This window comes from Danio aesculapii, chromosome 14 (assembly GCF_903798145.1).
Source record: "Danio aesculapii chromosome 14, fDanAes4.1, whole genome shotgun sequence".
Taxonomy (NCBI): domain Eukaryota; kingdom Metazoa; phylum Chordata; class Actinopteri; order Cypriniformes; family Danionidae; genus Danio; species Danio aesculapii.
Window position 1 is genome coordinate 27,829,051 of NC_079448.1, and position 24,126 is coordinate 27,853,176.

The following is a 24,126-nucleotide window of genomic DNA, read 5'->3' on the forward strand; positions in this document are numbered from 1 at the left end:
TAAACTTGGGCTGTCAGTGAAAATCCAAGTCTAAGAATAGGCCAAAACTGGACTAGTCGTCAAATTAAACAGACTTTATACTGTATGTGGAGTCATTCATTTCTATTTATTTGATGACTAGTCTAGTTTTGGCCTATTCTAAAAAGTCTACTAGATTTTCACTGGCAGCCCAAATGTAGTCTTGTTTTAGCCAAGACGACTATGTTTAGACGTCTATTAGACATCTATTAAAAACAAAAAATGCTTGCTGGGTAATCAGTTTTCAGTGGTAGTATTTTTAGCTGTTTATATTTTCTCCTTTTTTTGTTGTATTTTGGCATTCAAAATCTCATTCTTATTTTAAATATGCATTATTTATAGGATTTAATACAGTATTCTGTAATTTTTATTATATTTCTGTTTTTCCCACCCTATTAAACCGTAAAGTCTCAGCAGTAATGGATTTTGGATTATGTTGCCGCTTGATTTATTTGTGTTTTCCAGTTTCACTCTTCCGAAAGATGCTCGGCTCCTTTACTGGAGCTTAACAGCTTTTTTTATCAGTGTAACTAGAGCAGCGCAAATTGAAAATTGCCCCATGCCAATAGATTTCCTCAGCATCAACCCATATGTCAGTGCACGAGAAGTAAGAGGAAGCCCTTGACATTTGCCCCAGTGTTGATTCAGTGAGGTGTGATGAAAGCAGTGGCGCTAACACAGAAAACCTGGTCGGGCACTTTGCTGTCCCTTTGTCACCAGCGGATCTCGGTCCAGCTGAAAACTGCCTTGCCAAGACCCACAGCCGAAGCCATATAAATATTTAATGTCTCTGTGCCATTGTATTTCTGCTGAGAGCAGCTCGATTTTTAACATGAGCAATATCATTAGGCTTTCTTTATTTATATCAGACACTTTCATTTGTGGTGGTCCACTTACCTGGGAGGCATCTTAAGTGCTCGTTGTTTGCAATAAATCTGTTTTTGCTCCCGCATTGAGAGTGTCCTCTGGGTACAACATCTCGTGCGCCATTTTCACACCAACTGACCGGTGTAAAACAGACTAATGGCTTTTGAGGACATTTCACTCTCCGGTTGCTGCTGGGTAAGGAGATGGACTCTAGTATTGATCAGTTTAGACTTGGACCTTTGTTAATGAGAGACTGTAAACTGGTAACTGTAAAGACGAGATGTGCTTGTTGGTTTATGAAAGAGTAATTGGTCTCTCAGCTCACTGGCAAACGTGTAATTTATGAGTTTTCTAAGGAGGTTATACTTACCCGAGGGACATTTGATTAACGATTGTTCGGTTTGTGCATGAAATTAATCACAATAACGACTCTCTGAATGTCTAGATTTTTCTTCGTAAATACGTAATTGCACAACGTCAATAGTGTAGCGGAAAAACGCTCCGCACTCACTTTCTCTGATGAGCTTGTTTCTAGGAAAGACGAGAGTGATCTTTGCGACTCGCGTGTCCTGTTTGTGTCGGGGTAATAAAGAGGAGCGCAGTGAAACGTGTGAGGCTTCCAAACCACCGTCAACTCTATGAGACGAGGGTGGAGGCACGGCTCAGAAATTAAGGTCTGATTCACTGGGAAAGACAGCTGAGAAGAAAGTATAAATAACCTGAACGTCCCTTCGCTGGCGGTTGCTTCCCTCTGCAGTGAGTCGCTCTTAGGAGAGCAGGGTGCAGATTGTTTGGCAAAAACATGGCAAAGCAAATCATTCTTGGCGATGACTCACCCTTTCCTGACAGTTAATGAGCTCTGTCTTTCTCTCTCTCTCCTCTCCTTATTGGAGGCTGGGCTCACAAATGAACTGCAGTGGGGGTGAGGACATTAGATTTCCTCTGCGCTGCGTCACATATGGCAAGGAAAGCCAAGAACAGACAAATGATTACAGCCGGTATAATACCCAGTGGAAGAAATAAGCCAATAGCAAGAAACTGTGGGGCCTGACACTGTATAGAGACTCGAATAGGAACTGCCTGATAATGTGCTACAATTTGAGTCAGTTCCAAACCAAGTGCAAGCCGCCTATGAAGGAAAAGGGTAGTTGAAAAGGTAGGCAACTGAATTATGTTATACAGTAGGTGAAAAAACAGCATGTGTATGTCTGGATGTTTTCGAAGTATTGATAAAACAGTGGGCAGAAAGTACACCGGAGAGGTTTTGAAGTGTGTATCAACTGGGCCAACAAGAGCTGTACAGTAGGTCACATGACAGTGAATTACATCTCATTGACCACTTTATGCTCAATAACACACATTAACTTTAATTCAAAAGAATGCAATTTCAGATGATTAGCAGACATTTAATGATAATGCACTGCAGCAAGGAAGAAAAAACATCCAAAATGGCAGACAATACAATGTTGATTTATAAACAGTGTTATCTTCATGTTGCTCATTTAGTATAAAAAAAGTATGCATAAAAATGGCAGTTGTGTTTTAATTCAACAACTCTTTGTGCTTGTTTCTACTTTTTGTGCTATTAGCTTAGCAACATGCTACTGTCAACTGTTAGTTGTGTATTTGTGCATAATGCTAATTGTATGCGATCAGAGGTGTTACAAAATTGGTTTTGATTATGGTTAGGATTCTCCCTTAGAAAGCAGCTGCCTTTGTAGGCAACAATCAGTGAGGTAGCTCACTATTTAGTGGTGTAACGGATCACAAATCTCATGGTTCAGCTCACATTATGGTTTTTGAGTCGCGGATCGGACCATTTTGTCAAATCAGCAAAAAAATATCATATGCCTTCTATTTATGATATTACTGCAAAAATCATTAACAAACAGAACTTAGAACCTGTAATTTTAATAAAAACAAAAATCAAGAAAGAACCAGCTGAAAAAAAAGGAAAATATTCAGTACGAAAAATGATTTTTGCTACTGTTGCTGATAAAGCTACATATAGAAATCTAACATCTTGTACAACAGATCATATTTATTTTCAATTAATGATTCAACAATTCAGACATAAAACTTCATGTTTCATTATAGGTGTATCATTTTTGAAATCCTATTCAGCGACAAAATTTTTATGGTTGTTTCTCGCCACCCATTGGTTACACTATGTAATTGCTACAACATTCACCAGTGTCAAATTCCATTAAACTGTGATTTTAATCTTTACCATAAACATCATTGTTTACATCTGAACTATAAACTGTTATCCAAGTACTTCTGTGTTATTTAAATGTTTGTAACAAACTGAAAAAGTGTAAAAACTGAATATCCATCGATCAAACGCAGATTTGAATGCAGCGTTTCGAAGGATTAATAAACATATGCAAGTCATTCTGATTTACAATTCATGTTGCGAGGGATTGAATTGAGATCACAATCTTTTAATGCTTTTTATAGGAGAGGCAAAATGCTTTCATGCATGTGATTTGAATGATCTCTCTACAATTGTTATAAATGTTGCATTAACCTACAAGTTAAAAAAAAGTTATTACTTATCACTGATCAACCGTGATCCGTTACACCCCTACTATTTTTTGAAGCAAGAGTTGTTGTGTACACTAAGGCATGTGTGGTTTTCAGATTTGAATTCAGATTCGGATAAAAAAGTGGCTGTTAGGGAGAGACTTTGAATTTTTAAAATGGCTCGCAGTGTATATTTTTTGTTTTGTTTTGTTTGTTTGTTTTTTTAAGCCTCATAGACTTGTTTTTAGTCTCACCAAAATGTGTGTGTGTATATATATATATATATATAATATATATATAATATATATATATATATATATATATATATATATATAATATATATATATATATATATATATATATATATATATATATATATATATATATATATATATATATATATATATATATATATATATATATATATATATATATGGCACTGAACTGAAGGTCTATCCCTTACTGAAAACATTTCTGATGGTGCAAAGCTATAAAATTGTATGTCGAATATTGTCAAATCATATGTATGAGGTGATTTATTTCCAGGTAACAGTTTTCTTGGAGATTACTCTCCAGAAATTTGCAGAGTTATAAAATGACTAAATGTTGCAGGAGCTTGCAGATTGCAATATGTTTCTTTCCAGTAATCGACTCATTCAGCACCTTAGGATGCTGCATGTGCTTGTCAGCAGGCAGAGAAATGGGGTTCAGGGCTTCTCTGTGCTGTTCAGCAGCTCTGAATCTGAACGAATCAGAAGTTTGGAGCAGCTTGACAGGGTCTTTACGAGGCCATGAGCATCGTGTCACTCAGAATATCCCCCTCTCTGTGTTTACAGAGCCATATGTGATGGATCGCTTGTGTGTGTGCGTGTCTGTGTGTGTGTTGTAACAGCAGAAGTATGGTTTCTGTTCAGTAGTGCACAACTCTCTTTGACTAGGTTTTCATTTGACTGAGGTTCTCATTGTGCACAAGGAAAGAGATTCGCTTCTAATATTTCTAAAACACGGTGGCTTCCCTTTTAAAGTTTGTTCTGTTTTGATAATTGCACAGTTGATGTGCATGTGTTTATAGATGACTCTCCTCCTTTTCCTGCTGTTTTTATGTTGGTTAGTTTGATAAATCATTTTACTCTTAACAATATCTTTGTTTTGAAGGCTAAAGCAATGCATAAATCTTAAAAATAAGTCTTTTTTTTTGTCAATGACAATGTGCTTATTTAGGAGAAAGCAGGTAAGTTTTGGTTAGTATTTGTCTTGTTAGCATTTTGTAATAGTAATGTTTTTATTTCTTTTTTCTTAATAAGCAACAACTTTAAATAGTATATGCACATTTTGCTAGGATTACAATTTACAGTGAACATTTGTGTCAGTGTCAGCTGACTTACATGTTTTTGTTTTTGTTTTCTCTATCTTTTCCTTTCCCTTAGGTCCACCTGTGAACGTAACATGCAACATTTTTATTAACAGTTTTGGATCCATTGCTGAAACAACAATGGTGAGTATAGTGATTGTGTAATGACAAGTGATGTAATGATACTCCATACATCAAATCAAATCACTTTTATTGTCACATCATCAGCAGCACGTGTACTATGATGAGTGAAATGCTTAGGTGCTGGCTCCAGACAGTGCAAAATAGAACAACAAACTCCCAAAAAACAAAACAATATACAGTTAGCAATGTTGACAGTAATACGGAGAAGACAATTAATAGGTGTACCCATAGTCTGACTGTTGGTGGTACATTTTTTATGAAGGGGACAAAAGATGATTGGGCTCCAGTAATGTGAGAACAATGATCTAATCTCATAACTTTTTTTGTAATAAAAGGGATTACCATATTTTGAGATAGACATAGTATGAAATAGTGTTTCGCATATTCTGTTCACTTTCTGAACTGTTTGTTACAGACATTAACATTTATAGAGTTATTGCTTAATACTCTAAAAATGCTGTGCTGTTTCTAATGTAAATTTGGATAAAGTATGGATCAACCCAAAAATTGGGTTAAAGTATAATGAAAAAAAAAATGAATCCAACTGTTGGGTTCGTCCATATTTTACACAACCCAGCATTTTAAAACAGCCCAGCATTTTCAGCATTTATAATAGCATGATATATAGACATGATCTCAATCATTTAGGTGACATGATGGATTATTTACATCAAAAATGATCATCATCACCTTATTAACTGATTTAGCATATTCTGTCATCTCATCTGCCCTTTGTATCGGAAGAATGGGAAGCTCCTCCACCACATAAACAGATTATATAGCCCCAGATAATGAGAAGACAATAAATGAAGCATTAGAGTTTTGTTGATGTCTCCATTCAGTTTGTAAGAGTAAGCCCTAAACAACCCCACTTATCAACAATATAACCATGTTCTCAGTGTATAAGCTGTAACAAGCGTTTAACCCGCTCTATATTTCCATCTACTGCAAAATAAATATTATATTTATTTATATCTATAACTACTTTTGAAATGCCATCCCAGTATAGGTAAATCATTTCAGTATAGGCAGATCGTGGCTGATCTTGATTCATTTGGATCACGACCCATGATTCGGCATGTGATCTGTGGATTAATTGCTAGGCAATTGCTTTTCTTCCAAAATGATTTTGAAATTACCAGCTTCTTTGTCCTTTTTGTTTTAGTTTTTACATAAAAAGAGAACGAATTAGAAAATAAAGTACAAGACATGCCTGTTTGTAAACCAAGCTCAGTATTCACAAAATGATCTCAATATGTTTCTCGCACTGATACACAACTGAAGTGTGTGCAGCCTGCAGAGATATCATTTCATCTGTCAGATAAATACAGAGTTATTTCATAATATCTGTATTCACGTTAACACCATTGGCTATGTGTTACGTGAATGTATACAGGGGAAATCAGACATATAACATTAATTGGATTATTGGTGTTCAAAGAAAAGAGGGAGTAACTCACTAATTAGTGTTTTAGTTTTATTTATATTTGTTTGACTGCTTTTAGTAATAAGCATAAACAACAACAAACAGTTATTGTGGATATATATGGTAATTATTCATAATTAAAACCTTTATTTTAGCATTTTATTTATTCAAAAAGCAAATTATATTAGTCTTCTCTTTTTTTTGTATTTTTTGCTGACCTTAAAAATCATCTGATTCTGTGCCAAAAACAGAAATGTGATTCTGAATTTCCGTTTAAACATGTTTTAAAGTAAACTAATACACTATTTTTAACATTTTCCTTGTGTTTATTTAGACCAGTGGTAGGGAGCTTATAGTTCACAAGCCACATGTGGCTCTTTGACCAAAAATATGTAGCTATCCAACTGTTTCTCTTCAATAATATTTTACAGTTTACAGTCACTAGAAATCAGTTTCCTATTGAAAACACAATTACAATTCCTTTTTATTGTAATTATTTACAACAAAATGAATAAGAACTCAGTTTACAATCAAAAGACCGTTCAACCAATCCTCGTGTGTTGCTCTTTGGATAAACTTGATTTGCAACACCAATAAAGGGCAAGATTTCAATGGTAACCTCGTACATGTGAATTCAAGCAACATTTATAAGTGGTGATGGCAAAAAGAAAAAAATTTATAAATTGTCCTTTCTTCACTCAGGATTACTCAGCATGAGAGGCTTCATATTTGTTAATTTTTGAGTTGTGCATGAACACAAATAAAGGTGTTTTTAAAACCTGTATTACCAATAGTAGTAAATATATAGTATATAGTATATACTATAAGCATATATAGCTTAAATATATAAGCTCTTTAAAAATACATTTGCCAAAAAAACAAATCAGAAATGGCTCTTTTCTAAAAAAAAAAAGAAGTTCCCGACACCTAATTTAGACAATAGAAAATCAGTTAACAATGTTCATTGTGCATGTGTGCTCCATCAGATGTATGTTATCAGTATTTGTTGAATGATAGTAATATATTAAAAGACATAGAGGCCTATCATACACCCGGCGTAATAAGGTGCAAGACGTGATTGACGCAATGTGTGGCTATTTTCAGACCAGCGCAACCCTAATTTTCACCACTTTGTTTAAGTAGCAAATCCATTTGTTCCACTTTGTGGACTCATGTGTATCCCAGTCTAGAACGGAGGTGTGTTAAGGCACATTGTTAGCATGTTGCTGTTTTGAGGAACTAACCTATGCTGGATAAGTTGGCAGTTCATTCCACTGTGGCAACCCCAGATTAATAAAGGGACTAAGCCGAAAAGAAAATGAACGAATTAATAAAATAGACTGTGCAATTGACCAGCTAAAAGCAGGTCTAAAGCGTGTTTGTTGTGCGCCTTAAACGCGTACACTTTGCTTAATACACACAGGATGTACAGCAATACACAAATATCTTTACAAATGAAAAAAGAAAAATAAAGAATTAAAAACAAAAGGATTCAATTATTATTTTCTACAAAAATATAAAAACCACTGCTTTCATGCCTTCTTTATCTCGGGGGGCTTTTTTCAGTTTATTCATGACAACTTGCTTTTGTATAATGTTGTTATTATTAGTAGTAGTATTCTTTATTATATGCATATTTATATTTGTTTTAATAAAAACAAGCTTAGATTTGTCCACCTGTCGAGTTTTGGACCATATGGGCCAATAGGACGTGTGTTTGCATATAACTCAGTTGATTGACCACACATCGTTATTATTGTTCATTTATTTGTTTGCTGGAAATTAGAACTGAATTAAGAAATAGTTTTGAAACAAATCTTTGCACTTAACAAACGAAATTAATTATGTAGGCTAATGGATGACTTCAGTGGAGTGCACACAACACCGATTCCTTATCCACTAAAATGAAGGAGTATAGAGTATAAATGAAGAGAAAGAGAACGTAAAGAGGCCGAATGGATGAGGCTCATTCTTTATCCTCATGCTTCAGATGGTCTGTTTAACTGTTTTCTAGCTAGTAAAACATTCAGTTTTTACACTTACAAAGTCTGCCATGTAAATAGCAAATGCGCCATGGCGCGACACGACTGACTCTTAAAGGGAATGGGAGATGAGACTCTGATTGGTTTAATGCACATTATTCTCAAAACACACCCATAACTCCTTAAGAGAATAAGCACAACCCTGTTTAACCATGCGCCACGGCGCAGAACGTATTTTTCCGTCCTTAAAATAGCAAAAGTGGATTCGGACATGTCCTTAAGGCTTTTGCGGCATGCACTTTAGACTTTGCGCCTAGATCATTAAAATAGAGCCCTTACTTTTTTCCGTCCTCTCATTTTATTGTTATTGAACAAGTGGCATAAACTGATCAATAATATTGCCACAGTATAGTGCGACAATATATAACACTGCGTTTTATAGAATTGTATAGCATTTATTTCAAGAAAAGCTATACTGTATGTTCATGTGTGCGTCAATGGCCACATTGTTTAGATATTGCTATATTGAAATACCCTCTTCCAACTATTGACCTGATGAAGGTCATACATTTCTGAGTGTTTATGAGCATAGAAAGAAGTAATATTTTGCCAGGATTTCTAGTTTGAGTCCATCCAAGCAGGTCCAAAACCTCAGCAGCTTGCAAAACCCCTTCAAGCAGAACAAACACAGTGCTTTCCACTCTTTTTTTCCTCCATAACCAGTGGAATTGATCCGAGTTGCTCATGCTCATGTTCACACTGAGCAAGCGGTGGCAAGGTGGAGGGGCAGGAGCAGGTAACGCCAGCAATATCGATAAATCTTTAGTGCTTATAGGGCAGCCGAGAACAATGTTTCTTCCAGTAATGATCTGACCGACTCCGGCCACAACTGAGACTGGCATTCCCCCCGGCCTTCCACTGTCCTAATTGTTTACCCTTTTTGTAAGGCACGGGGCCCACGGGACAGGCGAGTGGCTATTTAATTAGCTCGCCAGCTCTTTCATTTTCTTGAGGAAGCAGGAGAGAGCAAACGTGTACATTTCAGCGTCCGTCATTTGTTAGCGGAGTTGGGCGCGCGAGAGCCGTGCAAACTTTTTCTAATATGTCACCGTCAGGATAGGATCTGGCCTTGGGCTTGAATCGCATTATGAGTGGGTTGTTGCCATAAATCACTCTCCTTAGCCTAGAGAAATCAAATCAGAAAAAAAAGTTGTGTGTGCGCTGATGAATGTGCGCCCACTCCTCGCTTGTTTGCAAAATCATTCAGTCTGAAACTAGCCGTACATTTGAAGGCGAACGTTTGACTGCGGGCATCCTGTTTGGTTGTAGTAATGGATTTCGGATAATCACAGCAGACAAGAGCGAAAGGTTTCACTAATTTCTCCATATATATGCAAGGTTTCCGGGACGCTAAATGCATGTTTGCTGAAGAGAACAGATGTGTTTACATAACACCTGAGTAATTGGGAGATAATGCTACCGGTAATGAAGCCGCAATGTATGGCTCTGTTGTTTTTGGTGGGGTTCATTTTGCATCTACAGTGACCGTGGGCTGTTTATCATAAAGGAGAAATATTGACAAAGTAAAATCGATGGGACTTGTTCTTTTCCCCGTGCCGCGGTGGCTGCGCTTTCTCTGAGAGGCAAATCTAATAACCTGAGACAGATGATTCTCTTCCATCAAAATATTTGGAAATTCTGGGGATGAACCGGTCACCTTACATTAGGATAATTGCCCTGAAATGTCCTTGCATGTTGAAGCCGATTGCCATTGCAAAGGTCGTCCACTATATTTTCTGCCGATCATCCCAAGGTACATTACTGGCCAGACAGTTTAATGGTCTCCCTGAAATGATAGAACTGCATGCCTGTTTTGGAGGAGAATTGACAATTATGGCAGTGTGTTGGGGCGAAATGCCACCGCTTTGTTACCTGCTTTTACCCACTGGCCATCTCACCGGTTTGCCTGTGAAAAAAAATAACAATTACCTCAAGCAAAACATACACTGAAATGCCTCCAAATTAGCCTGCGCTAAGTTTAGACATGCTATCAAAAAAAAGAAGCTTTCACAGGTTTCTTAAGCTGATGTTAGGTCTTTTTTTCCATCTCACCTCTGATCTGTTGACATGGCTGTCTTTGTGCACCACAGGATTACAGAGTGAACATTTTCCTGAGACAGCAGTGGAATGACCCTCGGCTGGCCTACAGCGAATATCCCGATGACTCCCTTGACCTCGATCCCTCTATGTTGGACTCCATTTGGAAACCCGATCTGTTCTTTGCCAATGAAAAGGGAGCCAATTTCCACGAGGTGACCACTGACAACAAACTCTTGAGGATCTCCAAAAACGGGAACGTTTTATACAGTATAAGGTTAGAGGACAATTCGTAATTCAATTTTGTCGATAATGCATTATATGGTGTGCCTACATATGCTTGTGATGGTAGACTGCGGCTAGTTGTCACGTCGATGTTTACTGCTGTCTGTATTTTTCGAGAGTGGATTTATTTCGGTTTGCCCTTTGAAAAAAAATGACATACAGTTTTAAATACACACTGACCTTTTGAGAAAACATGGTTTAGTATAGAGAGTTTGTTGTCACTATGGAACCTTCCACTAAAACAGTGGATTATAGAAATTTCCACATAAAAAAATAATAATCTATTTATTAGTGTATGATATTTAAATTTATCATCAACAATTAGCAAGAACTAGCATGTAGCATACAAAATACTCAACATATAATTTGGCTGAAACAGGGTTAATTAATTATTCAAATGTAACTTGCTTGTCATTACAAGGAATCCAAAAGACTTCTACACTTATTTATACACATTTTCTTTTTCATGAATATTTTCGTTCAGCTAGGAGACACTATTTAATCATATGTGGCTCTATTGTTACCTGTATTTACAATGTTACAAACATTTTATTTCCTATTCTGACCTTTTGAACTTTCTGTTGATCAAAGAATCTTAAAAAGAAAATAAAAAAACAACCTGTCACAGACTAAAACTAAACAAAAATCTTAAGCTGTACGATTGTTTTCCATATTAATAATAATAATAAGAAATATTTCTTAAGGGTGCAGTGGGTGATCTGCTAAAATACTAACCGGTTAGCATAATGTCTTTGAAACACAGTCCCACCCGTGCTGTCCAAAGCAACGCCTTCTGATATCATGAACGCACACCGTAAAGATACCAGCAGACAACCCACTAGGTCATGTCGTTCACCAGTTAGAAAACTTTATGGTACTTTTTAATTCTACATTTCCGAACGAAAAACTGTATTATATCTAGCACGTGTTCAGTTGTGTAGCAAGCAAAACTTGTCATAATGTGCAATATTTCATGCATGCAAGGATTGCTGGTCTTATGCTCTCACGCGCTTTGTCCTAAAACGACTGCTGTATGCTTAGTGCAGGAAGTACACTTATTACGAAGCCATACTTACATGCTATTTAAGACCGAATATTTAGAGTAGCATGGTAAACAATATAGAGAGCACGTCACAGGTTGTCATTGTTCAAAAATGGACCAATATGATGTGAAAACCAACTTCAGCTCTGTAAAGCAGGCTAAGCGAAATAGCACTGTTTACTGATGTTTTGTTGTTAAACTAAATAAAAATCGACATTATCGATGCTGTAAAAGGTCCCTTATGAAACTGAAAATAGTCACATCAATCTTTCGACGGAAGATTTCAGTGGCTGAACAACACTTCCATGCATATAACCCATTCGTAAAACAACAAAATTTACATCTGCTTTGCGTGACTAAAATAGTTGTAAACATAACATAACCTCTCTAAAAGAAATACTTCAGCCATGGTGTCAACCTTCCTCCAGCATGCAAAAGTAAAGTAAAACCAAAATTTTCATGTGCGTTTTTTTCACGTTAATATGCGAAAAATTCATCACGTAAACAAACCTTGCACACTGAGTCCGATGTGTATTAACTTATCCATCACAAAAAAACACTAAACATTTCGGAATCAGTTCAAGCAGTGATACTGTGTTCTCCTCTCTCTTCAAATTAGAAAAGGAAAGAGGAATAGACGACATATTGTGTTCATTTAATACTTGCCTACATAGAGGAAGGAGAGTTCTCCTCCTCATCAAAAAGCTGTGCTACGATGATTATCCCGAAATGCAAAGTTTATTTCAGGAAACCTGGGGAATTTGAAACATTGCTTGTAATACTTTACACATTCATATATGTAAAACAATCCTAAACAGAGACTGGCAGTACCTATAGACATTATAATAGATGGTGGCCGTGTTGACGTGTCAAAGCAATGGACTGAAAGCAGACCATGCTTTCTATTATCATGTCTATGGGCAACACACACACACACACACACACACACACACACGAAGCAGCAGTAGGGGAGAAGTGCGGCAGTCACTGAATCCAGCATATATTGCCGCCACCTTCTGTCTTTATTTTATGCACTGTGTTTGTCATAAAGTTTTCTGGATCTCAAATTAGGGCATTTTTGCTTGTATGGTGGCTCTGAGCTGTCAAAACACCGATTTTCCGGATGCGAAAAGTGAAAAAAATTGAACCCAATTTTTTTTATGACGGACAAAAGTTTCGGAGGCAGTGTGTCAGTACGATTCGCACAACGTGAGGTCAAATTTATTTTTTAACGTACGAAAATTGCGGACAAAAATTTCGGATTCAGTGTGCAATGATCTTAACTCCAATATTTATTCAGGATTGAAAAAGTTTTGATTCAGCATTATTTTTTAGCTCTGTGCACATGCAAACGGCAGCTCTGCATGAACGACTGCGCAGATCTACATTTGTTGACAGACAGTTTCGGCTACTTATCAGAATTATGGGAATTATCGGCCTGACAAATTTTCATTGGATAAATATTTTTTAGGCTTATGCTTTACCCAGAATATAAAAATACATATATATACATTTATTTAATTTACTTTAATCATTACTACTGAAGACAATCACCTACTGCACCTTTAGAAAGAAGGATCATGTGATTTTGAAGATTGAAGAAGCGGTTCAGCTTAATAATATTTTAAAAAAAGCAATAATAGGAAACAGATTTTTTAAGCTGTAATAATATTGCAAACCAATACTGTTTTTACAAATCCTAAATTCTCACCATTGCTCTTCTAAATTATATCATAGACACATTAACTGCTTCATTTTCTAGTATATTTAAAAATTCTTACTATCAAAAAATGAAATGTCTTGAAGCTAAAAACAAACAAACATATGTATTCTTCTCAGCACGTTTCCAAATTCACTTTACGTCTTATCATTGCTGCATTAAGGAGGGCTGGGATTGTAGTGAATAGCTGTGTGGATTGAAAAGCCTGATCTCTTAACTTGACACCATCAAATGAACCTTTCAGATCAGTTTGGTCTTAGCTATGAACTCCCTCTAAATTGCACCAGCCGCAGCGCACAGTTAAATTGAACATTTCAGGTAAATAACCACTATAACCACTATCCTGTGATAGAGATGTGATTACAGCCTTGAGGGAGTATTGGATCAGAGCTCTTGGCTATTTCTTTATCTAGCCTCAGGATCATATGAGGGAGAGTTAATAATCATAGATTTAATAGAGTTTCGTTACATTTCTTAAAAGGATTGCAACTTAAATTAATAATTCAATAAAAAAATCTTTAAATGTTTACTCATCCTCATACCGATTCAATCCTTTATGCTATAACTTCCATATGATAGCAATGTATAGTGACTACGAGCTGTCAAATGGAACCATGAGAATGGTTTGTTCAATTTCTACTCTTTACATTTAGTGATTTAAAGTGATGAGCGAAATGAAATTGAAGATAATTGCTGATAATCTCCACCGATAACCTCAGCTGCAGATCTCAAATCAAATGTGACACCTGTGCTCCAGGTCTGACATCAATAACATCAGACATTATTGGTTCTCCAGTGTCTCATAACCAGGTGTCTCGTAAAACCAAAACGACCAGCACCATATTTGATTTGAGAGCTGCGGTGAGGGTGGAAATTATCCGAGAAAATCAGATTCGCTTTGCAACAGATTAGTGGCAGCAAGTAAATAATAAGTCAAATTAACTAGTCAACTAAATCTAAAAACTAATAAATTTTTAATTACATGAAAAAAATCTCAAATTCAATATTTTTTTCACTAAGTATAAAAGTTGAGCACACATAAATAAATAAACATAAAGGTCACACTTTATTTTTGATGGTCCATTTGTTGAATTTAAGTTACTTTGCATCTACATGCCAACTATTTCTCATTAGATTATAAGTAGACTGTTAGGTTGGGGTTAGGGTTAGTGTGTATTTGCAAAGTTTCTTATAGTCAGTTTCTGCATCAGCATCAGCAGATATTAAGCAGACAGTCTACTAATACTCAAATGGACCATCAAAATAAAGTGTTACCCACATAAATTTAAAGAAGTTAAACTAAAATATTAGATGAAAACAACTAAATGAACTGATAATAATGGATTATGAAATATAATTTAAAACTAAGTATAATTATTTTCTAAGAAAATAATCAAATTACAAATTAGTATATTCAAATAAAAGGTCATTTCATTCTAATTTTTTAGCAAATGCCAATAAAGTAACACTTTTTACCATAAGATTCAATTAGTTAATCACATACAAATGTAAACCATACTATGGTTATTTAATATATCTACTAACACAATTAAAAATCATATTTGTTAACAGTTTATGCACTGTGAACCGCTACAAAACAAAAGAGATATTGCACAACAGTGATATTTTTCACAACTAATACTTTAAACATTGTTTTAAGGTGTTCTTATTACATTACATTTAAGTACGTAGTAATATAATTTAGCTAAATGCATTTACTAAATGGTTTGGCTTTGGTGTTAGATACCTGTAATTATGCATGTATTATTACTAGAGTGCGTACATAGATTGTGTAACAAGCAAACCATAAAATACAGTATTACAGGTTAAGTTTAAATGCTTTGAATAAAAATGGTCCCACTTTATATTAAGTGGCCTTAACTACAGTGGTGGTTCTCAGAGTAATTGGGGGGGGGGGGGGGGGGGGGGGTCGGGGGCACTTGTACTTTTAGGGGGCACATTTTAACATACATCACAAACTACTTAAACATTTATTCAAAGTCTTTTTTTTTCAAGCGTCACTCTACAGTCTTCATAAACAAGATAATTAAATAATCTTTCTTGTTAATTTATTTGACAGGTAACTTTGTATTGGTGCATAACACATTTCTAACATTCAAGTACATCCTAATCCTAATGAGAACTTTGAACTTAATCCATTCGAGTAAACAAAGCAATTTGAGCACAGTAAAACCCAATAAATGAATAGAACTCAAACTGACTGAGTACCATAAACCCATTAATTTAAGGCAACTCAAACCGTCTTAGGAAACTGATTGGTACAAACCATCAGAGTTTAAAAAAAACTGATCTATATCAGTACTGTGAACTTACTACATTTAAGTTGAAGTAATGAGGTATTTAATTAACGCATTACCTTCAATATAATAAGAGTCTATAAAAACCCTCTATATATAAGAGTTCAAAACTTATTTCAAATGAGTAGAATTAACTTTCAGTACATTTTGAGTTGACCACTCATTTCATTTGATAAAGTTTACTGTTGGGTTTACAGTGTGGAATGAAATTACTAATTCATTAGAATGTTCTTATTGTGTAAATACATGTTTTACATATGCTTGTTTAAATACCTGAATGTGTGTACATCTGTAATTAATTTCAGTTAGTTCATTTATAATTACACTGTTTACCATTCCTTACACCTTAACCTAGCTCATACCACCAAACCTTTCCCTAACCCTACCCATATACCAACTCAAAAGTGATCCGCAATACATTGAAAATTCGTTAAGTACATTTTATTTATATTTTGATTCAAGTACATAGTAGTTAAGGCCAATTAATATAACATATTATAAATCATATATCACCAATCATCAATATTTCATGTTAGCAAATGCATCTATTAATGTTTAAATACAGGACCTTAATGTAAAGTATTACCAGCAGCATTAAAACAACACTGAACTGTTCCTTCAAACATTTGAAAGGCTTGACCGGTGGAAAAGGAAGAAAGTAAGAGCTGTTTAATTTGATCTGTTGTGGAGTTTGTTGCTGATAGCGGCTGTTGTTGTTTCTCAGAATAACACTGGTTCTGGCCTGCCCCATGGACCTGAAGAATTTCCCTATGGATGTGCAGACCTGTATAATGCAGCTGGAGAGCTGTAAGTATGCCCTGATCCTTTCAGCCAGATGGAGAGGATTTATTCAGTGCTGCAGAGATGGATGTTGTACTGGCTGGCACCAGCAGATGAAGAGTGTAGTGATTTAAAGCCGCCTTCAAGTAGATTCAGCAGTCAGCAGAGAGAGGCTTCCAGCACAAGCCCTTCCTGACATTACCCATTTCTGTTATTTACTATTGATTCTCAGATTTGCCAAATTATAGTGTATTTCTACTGGAGAGTCTTTGTCTGGCTGAAGGTTTTTGAAAATTAAGAGCAGCAGGAAATATATTTGTTGTTTGGAGTTTGTGATGGATCTGGTTTGTTGGGGGTTATATTATGTATTAACTTTATGCAGGAAGTTGCATCATACACTGTAAAAAAAACCCAAAACAAAACAAATCTGTTAATTAACAGTTTCTGTACTTGATGTGATTTACAAGTGTTTTTCTTTAATTTACGGTTGTGAATTGCATTATGGGATCTTGATCTCTGCTCTGTCGGCTTTTGATGTTGAAAATTTAACTTTACAATTTTACAAAGTGACTTTTATTGATATTTAAGTAGTTTGAAATTATTTAATGTATAAGAAATAATATATAGAGACATATTGTACGTCTGTAAAATAACAGAAAATGTACTGAAAGTTTATTACAAGGGTTTTGTACCGTAATATACAACACTAACCCAGACAATATATCACTTTAATCTATTAAAAATTTTAATAAAAGTCACTTTTTCAAAATTTTCAATGTTAAAAGTTGTCGAAAGAAAGATCAAGGTCCTATAATGCAATTTAAGACATAAATAAATGAGGAAATAAAAAAAGTTAAACATGAATCACAAATCAACTGATATTAAAAAATCTATATTTTTAAACAAGGTGCATTTTCAGATTTAAACCTCAGCTGGATGTTTTCATTCACTTAGAGATGTGTTGCACACTGCATGGAAGGTATCTTTCCAAAACCCATAATAGGGGCTCTTTAAATTTTTCACATGACTGTATGCCATTGATTTTTGTTGTGAAATGTAAGCTTTGATCTTTTCTTTTAGATGAGCATAAGGTATTGGATCATTTGGTTTGGATAAAGAAAATGCTTTCCAGTCACAACCACAGTACACTGAACCTAGAACTGTATATTTCAGCTAAGGTAGACATTTTGCCTAAAAGAGTCAAAGTATTTGGAAGTATAACAGTGCTCTGATGACAGTTGTAATGTGAACTGTGATACTCTGATAAGAATGAATCTAGTCGTCGGCGCAATAGCCTAGTGGTTAGCGCGTCGACATATGGTGCAGTAGCACGTCAGGGCGTCGCGAGTTCGAATCCCGCCTCGACGACATTTCCCTACCCTACCCCCCTCTCTCTATCTCCAACTTCGCTTCCTGTCTAAATACTGTCCTATCTAATAAAGGCAAAATGGCCAAAAATAAATCTTTAAAAAAAAAAAAAAAAAAAAAAAAAAAAGAATGAATCTAGTCATGAGTCAGTTAATGGTTGCATCAGTTTTACAAAACATAGGCTCATTCTGAAAACGTAGCCCTATTTACGTTTCTGGAGATCGCGAATTATGTAGCCAGAGCTACGTATGGCTGCATTTCATTTTTAAAACAAATGCTATTGGGGTGGTATGACGCCATTCCTTTTCGTGCTTACCTCTGTATGGACAGCTTTCATAATGTTACCAGTTGTCCAGTTAGCTCGCCATGTGCGTCGGTTTACTTGAGACATAGAGAGGAGTTGACAATGATGACGGCTTCAAGTCCAGTGAGGAAAAGGTACAGAAAGCAGGTAAGACAAAAATAGAAAAGTAAATAACGGTGAGAATATGGTAAAGTATGAAAATGTGGTAAAAATTAGGCGAGAACTTTTCTTTTTCTGGATTGCTTTTCAATATTGTCGGTTGGGTTTAGGGAGGTGGGTGTTTGGGTTAATCTGTGCTTTTTAAAACATTTTTTGAAATACGGTTGGTTTGTCGATCAGGGTGGGTCAGTTGATCAGTCAGTCAGTCAGTCATTCGGACAGTCAAACAGTCAGTCAACAGCAGCCAACAGTCAGAACAGCAGGCGTGAATGGCACTCGCGAGAGAAATTTGAGATTTCAAAAAGCGTACACAGCGGCTTCTGGTGGATTCGCGAAAAAAAACCTGAAAAATAAAACGTAGCTCCTGGGACATATAGGGCACCCTCCAGAAATGTATAAAGAGATACGTTTTCAGAATGAGCCTGGGTTGATTTTACCAGTTTACCAAATTTGTCACCAGTTCACTGACCAGGAGCTCTCTTTTGAATTTTTGTTTCTTTTTTAAATATTTCCCAAATGATGTTTAACAGAGCAAGGAAATTTTCACAGTATGTCTGATAATATTTTTTCTTCTGGAGAAAGTCTTTTTTTTGTTTTATTTCGGCTAGAATAAAAGCAGTTTTTAAAATTTTAAAAACCATTTTAAGGTCAAAATTATTAGCCCCTTTAAGCTATATATATATATATATACATATATACATACATACATACATACATACATACATACATACATGCACGCACGCACGCACACACACACACACACACACACACACATATATATATGTATATATATAAATATGTATGTATGTGTATATATATATATATATATATATATATATATATATATATATATATATATATATATATATATATATATATATATATATATATGTATGTATATATATATATATATATATATATGTATGTATATATATGTATGTATGTGTGTGTATGTATATATATGTATATATATATATATATATATATATATATATATATATATATATATATATATATATATATATATATATATATATACATACATACATACATACATACATATATGTATATATGTAAAGGGGCTAATAATTTTAACCTTAAATATTTCTATATACATATATATAGATAGATTTTTTTTTTTGATAGTCTTCAGAACAAACCATCATTATAGAATAACTTGCCTAATCACCCTATCCTGCCTAGTTAACCTAATTACCCTAGTTAAGCCTTTAAATGTCACTTTAAGCTGTTTAGAAGTGTCTTGAAAAATATCTAGTCAAATATTATGTATTGTCATCATGGCAAAGACAAAATAAATCAGTTATTAGAAATGTGTTATTAAAACTATTATGATTAGAAATCTTAGAAATGTGTTATTAAAACTATTATGATTAGAAATCTGTTGAAAAAAATCTTCTCTCCGTTAAACAGAAATTGGGGAAAAAATAAACTAGTGAATATTCATTTTTTTATATAAAATCTCTGAAACAATCAGTTCACAGAAAAGATTCAAACTTCACAACACTAGTAAATAATAGCTGGCATTCTCTGGTACTTACATATTATTCGATATGTCTTCCAATAGTTGGCTACACGATGAACGATCTTATATTTGAGTGGGACGAGAAGGGAGCCGTGCAGGTAGCAGATGGACTGACGTTACCTCAGTTTATACTCAAGGAAGAGAAGGATCTGCGCTACTGCACCAAGCACTATAATACAGGTAAGCATCATTCATCGTGTGACATTTCTCTGCATTTGAAGCTTCATTGTTTATTTCGAGCTGTCATCCACTAAATGTGGCCAGACTCGTATGCAAATCACTGTTTTTGGACTCATTGTTACAAAGCACTTGGCACCCAAACGCAATCAGGATGGGTTCAATGAAAGGTTGTGGACCACAGCTCTGCTTTGAATCTTCATCATGAACTTTCGATTGGGTTAAATACCATCTGTTCAGTCAGCGTCAGCAGTCAGGATTTGTTACACTCCAGATAAACTGGAAAAATTGCTGAAGGCCAGACTAGTTCAGATCGAAAATAGCAGCAAGCCAAAACAGCAGGGACGGTCAGTGCAGATTCTCCGTCTGCTTTGGTGAATTAACATCATCGAGCTAATTGAGAGTTTTGGTTTTTGATTTGTTTAATAAAGTCTTATTGAGGAGTAAGAGTGACTAATGAATGTTACTGTATTACATAATTAAGCACAATTATATTAACATGACATTTAGTAAAAAGGGGCTACTATTTAGCAATTTCAAAATCCTTTGAAACTGAAAATGTATATATAGAGTCATTAGTGGTAAACCCTAGGCAGCAGAGGATGTTGTGCTTCGCTCATTTACTTTTTGCTTTTAGTGCTCATCTCAAAAAGAGCTCATTAGCACATTTTCTCAGAATTGCACTTGCCCTTTGTTCTGCACAGCAGTCCTATTCAAAATAAATTGTGACCTTTTTTGCACACAGCTTTCCAAGGCTTCCAAGCACCTCATGCTGATCTCATCCCTGTGATTATCTTGTTCTGTGACAAAACATTGGCTAATGCTCATAGCTTTGAGCCTCATTCATTAAACAAGCAGAAGGAACTTCTGTGTAAAACTATTCAACCACAAATGACTCCACACACACATTATTTTCACAAAGTTGTATTTCAGAAAATTTGGAAATTATTTTAGATTAACAAAATCATACATTATTCCAGATAAAATGGAAAATAACATATATATTTCAATATATATATATATATATATATATATATATATATATATATATATATATATATATATATATATATATATAACAATATAACAATATAACAATATATAAGAAAATAATACATACAGTTGAAGTCAGATTTATTAGCCCCCCTTTTTTAAAATTTTTTAAATTTCCCAAATTATGTTTAACAGCGCAAGGAAATTTTCACAGTATGTCTGATAATACTTTTTTCTCTGGAGAAAGTCTTATTTGCTTTGTTTCAGCTAGAATAAAAGCAGATTAAATTTTTTTTATAAAACATTTTAAGGTCAAAATTATTAGCCCCTTTAAGCAAAATTTTTTTTCGATAGTCTACAGAGCAAACCATCGTTGTACAATGACTTTCCTTATTACCCTAACCTGCCTAGTTAACCTAATTACCCTAGTTAAGCCTTTAAATGTCTCTTTAAGCTGTATAGAAGTGTCTTGAAAAATATCTAGTCAAATATTATTTACTGTCATCATGGCAAAGATAAAATAAATCAGTTATTAGAATTGAGTAAGGCCAGACGGAATCTGCGGACATTTTTAGCTATTTTTGCGCAGAATTTTGTTAAAAATCTGCAGATTTATGCGGAATGATTTTGGGATTATCATAACTAAAACCTTAATATATGAACTAAAAAGGTAATACCTTTTTAACTTTTATTTAATGTTTACAATACTAATCCAATTAGATCCACTTTATTTGGCAAACAAAGCAACTCTTCTAAATAATAGATCTAATAAAAGACAGAAAAATGTACTTAGATTTGCATATGTGATCATAAAGTAATCAAAAGTAACTAGTATCAATCATGCTTAATTATTCAGACCTCCTAGTTTCACAATTTTTTTGTGAATTTTTTAAAATTTATTTATCTATTTTGAAAATGACTGATTTTGTGGAAGTAATTCTCAGAAATTTGCGGAAAACTTTGCCATTTACCATATTATGTAGCCTACTATGTTAAGTGTGCAATCTGACACAATTACAATGACACAAATCATAAGAATAAAGCTTCTTTATTTTGGTGTCTTATCAAGACAAGATCTAAAACAGTGGTGATTAAGCAAAAGGAAGGTTGTATAACTCTTATTTTTATCCACGATCTTACTTTCTCTTTCTCAGATTTCACTCCCCGGAGCATCTGACATCATGTACCTCACTTAGGACATGCGTTAGGGCTTCCCCTACCATAACATACCTAAAACATAAATTGCTGTAAAACTTGTCAATGGCAGGGAAGCTTTTTCTCTTGTTAACTGAAGGAAAAGATGTCAACCGAAAACATTTATTGATTTTACACAAATAATAATACCAGCCTTACACGTAAAGCAAAAATAAAGCGGTCGTCATCCTTGAACCAATCTCCATCATTGTAAGCTTCTTGCTTTTCTGTCTGTTCCATTGCTCTGTTTGAAAAATGTTTCCAACATTCTTTTGCAGTCTTAAGCGTTTCAAACACACAAAACGACCAATTCGCACCACAGGATGCCTTCACATGTAATTCACCAGCTTTCATCTGCGTCAGCTTACTGCACAGGCTGCAAAACAATCCCCCTTCACTCTCATGTAATGTTAGAATTGCAAGGGGTGTAGGTGAGATATCATTTTTCGAGAGTCACTCAAATACATCACATGCACTGCGAAGCGTCTATATGTCATGTTAAACAATTAATTGCAGACAGAAATAATTCTAATTTGATTATATGGTTTGGAATTGGACGTTTTATGAGATTATTTGCGATTATTTTGCATTTAAAGAATTTTGAAGGATCCAAAAATTTGCGACTTTGATTTTGTGTTGGATTCAGGGATCATGAAATCGTGAAAAACTAGGGGGTCTTATTACTTTAATAAAATTGTTTAAAACTGAAACTGTTTTTGTCCAGTTCTATCTTCATATATACTCTCTCTCGCCCTCTCGTTCATGTGTGAGGTGCATTTGAACTTCCTTTGAACTTCACCTTTCACCTTTTCGCCTTTGTGCTTATTGAAGACCCCTGAAGATGAACTAACACTTGAGTCATCTCATGTCTCTCTCTTTCTTTCTTTCTCTCTCTCTCTCTCTCTCTCTCTCTCTCTCTCTCTCTCGGGTTCTTTCAGCACAAGCACTGGACAGTCAGTACATGTGCTCTGCTGCTCCCCAGTCAAGCATTAACCGGAAATTAAAGTGTCGTTTTCCTCAGATTTATTAGTAGCAATCTATTTTGATTTGCAGAGCAGGCCTGTGCTCTGCAGTCCAGCAGCTTCTCTCAGTTTGTCTTCCACATCTGATTGCATCCTTCAAGCCCCCTGGGAAAAATAAATACTGTTGTAGTTTTAATTTTAGTGCTGGTCAGTTGCATTTTGCTGTTTTTTTTTCTCGCTTGGCTGTTTACAATCAACAAAGACTGCAGCGTTTGCTCTGTACATTTGAGCTTTTGTTTGAGTCAGTATCTCTGTTTGCTTTTAGTACTAGCAGTTCCCTTTATGTCTTTATCTATATTCATAAATGCAGCTATTTAGTCAATACATAACACTCCCAGGGGTAAGGGAATAATCTAGAGGTTTATGCTGCATCAGCTTTGTAACAGCAGCATCAAAAGCTCGACAATTCCAGTTCAGCAGAGTAAATGGTGGAAGTTAAATGAACCTTGACCCTGACATTTTCTGCTCAGCTGTCTAGTTATTGTGTGGAAACACTCATGGATGTATCATGGGGCTGTAAACTAAAAATGGAATTTAACTATACTGGTTCCGGTTTTGATTGCTCTTTACAGTTCCCGTCATTAGAATGATGATGCTGAATATCATTGAGTAGTGCAACAGTAGTGCTTTACACCTAATGATATACATGTAAACTAGTGTCTGTTTGTGGGAATGAACGATAAGGTGTTGTTTGTTTCACATCGATGCTTGTGCTGTTAGCATCTGATTTTGTGAGGACATGAACATATGAACTTCATCTCCTGAGCTGCTCAGCCAGTCACATCATGGGCTCTAGTTTAATGATCTAGG

The 24,126-nt window shown here is 35.0% G+C and overlaps 1 protein-coding gene across 2 annotated transcripts in view; it reads left to right on the forward strand.

The window, feature by feature from the left end:
* Nucleotides 1-24,126, forward strand: part of glra1 (glycine receptor, alpha 1) — a 103,011-nt gene that overhangs the window by 39,423 nt on the left and 39,462 nt on the right. For both annotated transcript variants that reach the window (XM_056472083.1, XM_056472082.1), the window contains 4 exons: nucleotides 4,839-4,906; nucleotides 10,465-10,688; nucleotides 16,501-16,583; nucleotides 19,973-20,110. In XM_056472083.1, the coding sequence (XP_056328058.1) occupies nucleotides 4,839-4,906; nucleotides 10,465-10,688; nucleotides 16,501-16,583; nucleotides 19,973-20,110 (513 nt within the window). The remainder of the gene's footprint in view (nucleotides 1-4,838; nucleotides 4,907-10,464; nucleotides 10,689-16,500; nucleotides 16,584-19,972; nucleotides 20,111-24,126) is intronic.